Here is a 7,167-nt window from a genome sequence, read left to right as displayed (position 1 = left end):
GCTACTTTTCCATGTCCCGTGGCTCCTGCACTAAATATCCTTCTTCAGGAGGGGACGAACCCAGACACCCCTATCCTCCACTGCCCCACGCATTACAACATGTGGGAAGTAAGGTGAGACCTGAGATCAGCAGATCACAGAGCGAGTCACTCCTTTTGCTTCTTACCTACAGGCACAGAGACCCCCTCGCTCTGTATTTCTACTCCACTTCAGCAGAGTTTCTAGAGCCCAAAGCTGTGCTAGTTTGGTCTGAGGTTGAGGAAGCAGAATCAGGGTCACAACCAAATCTCTTTTCAAATGAGATATTGGAGGGTCTATGTCTGTCCTTTCCTCATCTTCTTTTACAGATAATAATATAACGCTTGTCTCCCCCGATAAAGATGCAGTGCATTTTACTTTTAATCTGAAATGATTCTTAATTCAAGACTGACTAGTGTCATGGGGAAGGCACTTTCAGAATCTACGTCTGTGTTCTTTGATTCATCTACTTCTAGCTGTGACATTGATTGATGTTTATAAAATTCCTAAGCCTCTACTAGCAGTTATGATTATTATCTTACAGCACGTAATCAAAGAAGTGTGGGTGAAATTATGTAGGAAGGAAAAAAATTCTTGACTTTTAAAAAATGTGTTAATGATAGCAATTACAAATTCAAAAGAAACATTTGAGCAAATAGAATTCCTTATCTGATGTTTTTAAACCAAAAGTTTGTCTCAGTTATTTATTTTTGCTTGCTAGTTTGCCAAGTTGGTTTCATGGATGTACTTTACTCAGTACAATAATAGATCATTTTTGACCGACTCTGATTATCGTTCCATCTGGCAAGAGCTGTGAAGCTATAATCTAGTATTAAGTCTCTAGTTATGTTATATTTTTAGAAGTTCTGAGATACAGCATTTAGCATTAACTAAACATCAATCACTTTAAAAGTTGATAGTCATGTTGGTGGTCATCTTAATAGAGTTTGTCCTTTTAAAGACATGCTCATGATCATATACTTTCCAGATGTTAAAAACACAGCTCTCAGATAAATATGTTGACAAGGGAATTCCAACAGCCATAAAAATGTAAGGGCCTGATTATCACCCAAACAAACTAAATTCTGCACTCGGTTAGGTCATTTGTTTTCCTGTTCAGTCATTCCAGAATTTGAAGCCAAGTGGCTGAATAACATTGCAACACAGCCATACAATTATAGTCAGTGAGAACATTCCTGAAACAATTCAGTAAAAGTCTATTTGTAGAAATTGTAACAAAGCACAATTATATTGAATTTTTGAAAAGGTAGATGTAAACTTAAAGTTTTCTGTTCACTTTGAGACTGCTGCGATCACAGGGCTCTGTGGCTCCAGTCCGCTGTGAGGGGCTGGTGCTGGGGTCTGTTTGTTCGTTAAGACCATATCTGAGATACAGTCACGTTGCAAACTCTCTGCATCCCAAGTCCTCAATTAAAGATACTGGGGTAATGCTAGAGAGTCCTGTGACGACCTGGGCAAAGCTATGAACTATCTTCCTCCTGCTGATGTTCCAGATCACCCCAAAATGGTCAAATGATTCTGCACTTCAAAGAGAAAAATACCCAATTACTTTCAAGTAAGAAGCATTTTCCCTATCTTCATCTCCACTTTCCTGATTCCAAGGACTCTGATTAGCTCTGGAAAGGGAGAGAAGAGCTATCTAAAATTATCATCCTCTGGGACTTTTCTTTCTTTCTTTTTTTTTTTTTAATATTTTGTTCATTTGACAGAGAGAAATCACAACTAGGCAGAGAGGCAGGCAGAGAGAGGAGGAAGCAGGCTCCCTGTGGAGCAGAGAGCCCGATGCGGGGCTCGATCCCAGGACCCCGGGATCACGACCCGAGCCGAAGGCAGAGGTTTTAACCCACTGAGCCACTCAGGCGCCCCCCTCTGGGACTTTTCTAAATAGTTAATACCCACATGGTAAATTCAAGACCCTATAAAGCGACAACCCTGAAAACCGGAGCTAACCCAGAATCCCACAGTTTGGAGTGTGGAGGGCACGCGGATGGCTGGTGGTGTTACTTTTACAAAATGCCTGGAGAAGGAAGCAGAGTAACAAAGCAGGAGGCCGGGAGTGCCAGACTACCAGGGTTTTCAATACATTAGATTAAAAAACACGTTATTTGTGCCGACCCAGAAAGAGGGGGGGAACCCACAAATGTGGACACAAAAGGTATATTATAAACCAGAAACATGCAAAACTACAGATGATATAGACGGAAGGGCGGGGGGGAGCCAGAGAGGCAAGTGCTGGTGGAGAAGGGAATTCACAGAGAGCAGACATGGAGAGGAGGCAGGCAGTACGTACAGGATGGGTTTTACAGGTACTTTTCTTCGAATTTTTATTTAAATTCCAGTTAGTTAACAAAAAGTGCAGTATTGGCCTTAGGGTATAGGCACTTATATAAGCATGAATTCCACATCCGTTTTTTGGGAACTGTGTATACTTTCTGTAGGGTGCCAATGATGTGTGTTCCCAGATTTTATGGCCTTGGTAGACTTCCAGGCTTTGAGTCCTGGCATGGTCACTCACTAGTTAGGTAACCCCTTGTCAAGAATCTTAAATAGTTCTACATAGAAACTTAAGATGTTTAGTTTCCTTATCTATGAAATGGACCAAATAGTAATGTGTTTTATAGCATAATTATAAGTGTTAAGTGAACCGTTGAAACAGGTAGAACAGTGCCTAGCTCATCAAAAGTCCCCAATAAGTTACTGCTATTTTGTTCACCACTGATGCAAAAAGACGTACATGTTAGGGAGAATGATGGGTACTCATTGATAGATCACGAAAAACAAAACACGAAAAAACTGACTGACTTAACTCAGGACACTTGCTGTAAACAAGGAGCTGCGTCAGACAAAAGTCTGGAGCTCCTGGGGAAGTGTTGAGTCGATGCCAAGAAAGTGCTAACAAATCCTCCGTCCAGCTCCTGTGCAGAAATCAACTTTATCCTTGGTAATTTTAGCAAAATTCAATCTCAATCAAACTGAAAAAAGAAAAAAACTAACCTCCCTTTTGCCACAAAAGTATATCAAGATGCTCCACGATTGTACTCCAAATCCGTGACAAGCTGGAGGACCGAGTGAGTCCTGAGGTGTTAATAGGAGAACTGGGGTTCACCTTTCCCTCCATCACTGGCTCATAGTTAAAACCCTGCAAGTCACCTAATTTTTCTAATCGCTGGTTTCTCATTCTAAAATGGATATCGTATTTTACCTTTTCTCCTTGGCAGAATTGTATTTATGAAAAGACATAACACATAAGAAATATTTGGTAAGATAGGTAACTTTACATAAAATAAAGAAATACTGTTCTAAACATTAGGTTTTTTTGCCATGTCTGGTCTAAGAATTGGCCTGAAATGGATATTTTTAAGAGTTTGCTGCATTAATATTTAGAGCTTGTCAAGGTTTTATTGCCTATAAGCTCTTGGAGATATTTGCTTCCATAAATGAACTCCACGTGTAGGTTACTAAATTTATTGTGTTGCCGTTAGTCTTATTTCATATTTTGTAATTATTAAAGTACTCTTGAAAAGTACGCTATCTCCTCTTTACAGGTGATTTTAGTACCTATCTGTGCCCCTTGATTGCTTTGCTCTTTCTGTTGGGTTTGAAATATTGGCACGATGGGAAAGGATGGAGCTGGGTTGTGTTGCATAAGGGATTTTCCTAACTCAGAGCCCAGGAACGGAATCAATGTCATCGTCGAACCCAAGGTCAGCCTGAAGCAATTCAAGGGAAGGTAATGAGCTGTCTTAGATGGCTATTCAAATACAGATCACCTAGTTTGAGAAAGCTGTATCATTCCTATTAAATCATAATTCTGTTATTTCAAATATTAATTTTAGAAAATATTGCTTTTCGACCCTTCTGGGCATTAAACATATTTCATGGTATTAATTTAAGGATTATTTTTAGAATTGCTACTGTCAGCTGTTAAAAGGGTTTGAGCCTTTTGTGTGTGGTCACAGACTCCCACTGCCTCAACACCTGTCCCCACGAGCTCGATGCCGTTAAGGGATGAATCTTCAGTATTATGCAGTTGTTTTAAAACATTCGACATTTTTGTTTCCCTGTGACAGCCACCACTCCATATTAGCTTCCTTGGAGGACATTGATGCTAGAATTTATTTTTATTGTGTACTCACACTCTATTCTGTAGAAGGTGTTGTACTTCATGAATGTGGATATTAAATTTCATGGGAAATCGTTCATGCCTTTATGGTTAAGGGTTTTAGAATTGGGCCTAGATATGAGACGGGAGGTGAGTGGTAGGTAAGGACCGAGGCATGTTGGACAAACACGGAGGGAGAAGACGTTATTTCCTTCCCTGGTCGGCAACGGCGCCTTGACCCGTCGGTGAAGCCTGTGCCTGGGTTCCTGGGACCGGCCCCGCCGGGTCCCTGCTGGGCGGGGAGCCTGCTTCCCCCTTGCCTGGGCCTCGCCTCCCCCGCTGGCGTTGTCCCCAGTCAGGGCGTCGGCCAGACCGCGCTCCGCAGGCCGCACTTGCTGGGAGGGGTCCGCGCGGAACCCCGCAAAGCGCGTCCTGGGCCGGGCTGTCCCGCCAGACCCCGGAGGCGGCCGGCGCGGCCCGCAGGGCTGTCGGTCTGTCCTGCTGCGTCCGGCGGCGGTTAGAGCCGCTGCCAAGGCCGGAGCGGGAAATGCTGGGCTTCTGGCGTCCCGGCAGCGGCGGACATTCGCCCGCACCGTCCCGCGCCCCGCGGCGAGGGCCCGGCGCTGGGACGCCGCAGCCCCTCGGAGGGAGGGACCGTCTGGCCGGCCCTCAGCGGCGCCTCCTCGTTCCGCCGGAACCGGCCCCGCCGGGCCCCGTCCCAGGGGCTACTGTGGGGTCCGCTGTGCTGTTTCAGGCTCGGATCTGCCCGCGCCCTGCGTCCGGACAGGGGGTGACAGGCAGATCTCCTCCAGGTCTCCCACGTCTCGTTTGACGCGGCCTCTGCCGGCAGCAGGATCACCGCGGGGCTCGGGATGCCCCCGGGCGCCCCACCCGGCCAGACCGACCGCAGGTGTGCGCCGTCCGCGGACCGACGCGCGGAACACGGTCCAACGGGACTGCGGGAAGGTGCGCCTTTGCGACCCGGGGTTCGGGCGCGTAAACGGTAACTGGGAGTTTATGGTCCCGGGTGGTTTGTGTGTTGTTTGTTTTTCTTTTTTGTTTTTGCTTCCCACCCAACAAAAAAGCACGCGGCCATTTCTCTCTTCTTTTTCAGCATCAGGAAATCAGCAAGAAATTTGACCCGATCCTTTCCAGGATCGCAGACTGTGGGGGACGGGTCTGTATCTGGCCGGTGAACAGACGAGGATCTCAGGCCCCTTTAAATCCGCACCGAACAGGGCAGGGCAGGGTGCAGCCTGCCGGACCCTGATGGATTGACTGCGGATGTCAGTTCCGCAGAAATGATTAATAAGGGCTGAACAGGTACAAATAATGGGATTGTATATAATCATATCTTGGAGCCAATAAGTAATTCTACTGCTGCCTTACAGATTTTAAAAAATAGATTTTAAGGAAAAATGTTCTATTCCTCAGTATCCCCTTTTTTTTCCTTTAAGAAATATTCGTAGAAGATCAGATTTCCCTGTAATTAAAAATTCTCATAGTTCATTTAAGGCAGTGTTTTGTAGCCTACTCTTACAAACCAGATCTGCTTACTTGGAAATCTAAGCTTTTTTTTTTTTTTAAAGATTTTATTTATTTATTTGACAGAGAGAGAGCACAAGTAGACAGAGAGGCAGGCAGAGAGAGAGAGGAAAGCAGGCTCCCCGCTGAGCAGAGAGCCCGATGCGGGACTCGATCCTAGGACCCTGAGATCATGACCTGAGCCGAAGGCAGCGGCTTAACCCACTGAGCCACCCAGGTGCCCGGAAATCTAAGCTTTTTATCTTGCATGTGAGTTTGATTCTTCTCAGGTTCGATGTGTACTTAGATCACGTGTTGTATTTGATGTGTAACCCAAGGAACAGCTACTGAGAATAAACTGGGTAGTAGTAAAAAAAAATCATTATTACCTTTAGTATTAGTAATTACCCTTAGTATTACTATTACCGTTAGTAATGGGTAATAATTATTACATATTACGTAGTAATATGTAGTTAGTAAAAATATGTAACTAGTAACATGCTTAGCGCTACACAATTCATAATGCACTTTCAACCTATAATATTAACTACTTTTGGACATTGCACTGGGAAAACTGGGTATTTAGGCTCAAGAAATAGAACTTTTTTTTTTTTTGGTGTGAAACTCAATGACAAATGTCACAGCCCACTCTCCAATGTTCCATAATTATGATAAATTATGTTTTTAATTTATTCATGAGATCATTGTTGGGATGTTCAGTGTAATCCATGAAGATATTTAACTTTATTTTTAAATGTCAACAAGGCCGTTCTTTAATATTTCCGGCATGTCAGGTATTGGGATATTTAAATCAACACAACAACCTTACGAAGAAGCACCAATAATATCCCCATTAAACAGATGAGGAAACTAAATCATGAAGTTAACTTGCTTGCCGAGGGGCACACAGCAACTAGTAAGCAGGATTCAGTTCGAGGCATGCTCAGAACCCAGGCTTGCACCTCTAAACTGGCAGCGCCATCTAGAATGATCTCCTTACTCCGGTGCTAGGGCAGATGAGACCAACGTACTTCATCTTTCCCGGAAATACTCAAAAGTCCTGTTACGCTGACTGACTTTGCCAGGCCATTCCTAATGCTTTCCATTTTCATAGAGGCGTGTAAAACGCTCATACCTTCCTTCTGATGTGCTCACTGCTAAGGGTTAACAGGGAAGTGTCAGGTTATTCTGGGAAAAGGTCACAGTTGAAAATACTAGCGACATCTTCTCCAGCTTTGAGTTGTGCTTAGTGCCAGAACTGAGGCACAGCAAGGGCGGGTCATCTGCCTGGGGCCAGACGAGCAGCGGTGGACGTCAGATTCCAACCGTGTAGGGGTTGGTGTATTTCTTGTGAATTTAGATTAGACTCTGGAGGGTAGCGGGGCCTGGGTTGTCTTTGACAGGAGGCTCTCTCTCCACTAAACTGGCTGCTCAGGAAGTCCCAGACCCCCCTAGCCCACGCCATGTCATCGTTCCTGACATCTGAGGTTGTGTGAACGAGG

At 44.6% G+C, this 7,167-nt stretch overlaps 1 protein-coding gene across 1 annotated transcript; it reads left to right on the top strand.

Annotated features, from left to right (window-relative positions):
* Nucleotides 1–3,653: 3,653 nt before the first annotated feature.
* Nucleotides 3,654–5,700, top strand: LOC123950888 (translation initiation factor IF-2-like). Its single transcript, XM_046019358.1, has 3 exons — nt 3,654–3,769; nt 4,393–5,107; nt 5,256–5,700. The coding sequence occupies exons 1-3, from the start codon at nt 3,654–3,656 to the stop codon at nt 5,409–5,411; spliced, it is 987 nt and encodes a 328-aa protein (XP_045875314.1). The 3' UTR covers nt 5,412–5,700.
* Nucleotides 5,701–7,167: the final 1,467 nt, after the last annotated feature.

Source organism: Meles meles, chromosome 9, assembly GCF_922984935.1.
Source record: "Meles meles chromosome 9, mMelMel3.1 paternal haplotype, whole genome shotgun sequence".
Taxonomy (NCBI): domain Eukaryota; kingdom Metazoa; phylum Chordata; class Mammalia; order Carnivora; family Mustelidae; genus Meles; species Meles meles.
Note: the sequence above shows the minus strand (reverse complement) of the source record. Positions and strands in the feature narration are given on the sequence as shown.

What these genes read in the sequence shown, in the direction of transcription:
- LOC123950888 (XM_046019358.1), top strand. Translation starts at nt 3,654, where the DNA reads ATGGGAAAGGATGGAGCTGGGTTGTGTTGCATAAGGGATTTTCCTAAC. An exon ending in CTGAAGCAATTCAAGGGAAG is followed by an intron (nt 3,770 to 4,392) that starts GTAATGAGCTGT and finishes CCGTCGGTGAAG; the next exon opens with CCTGTGCCTGGGTTCCTGGG. An exon ending in TCCAACGGGACTGCGGGAAG is followed by an intron (nt 5,108 to 5,255) that starts GTGCGCCTTTGC and finishes CTTCTTTTTCAG; the next exon opens with CATCAGGAAATCAGCAAGAA.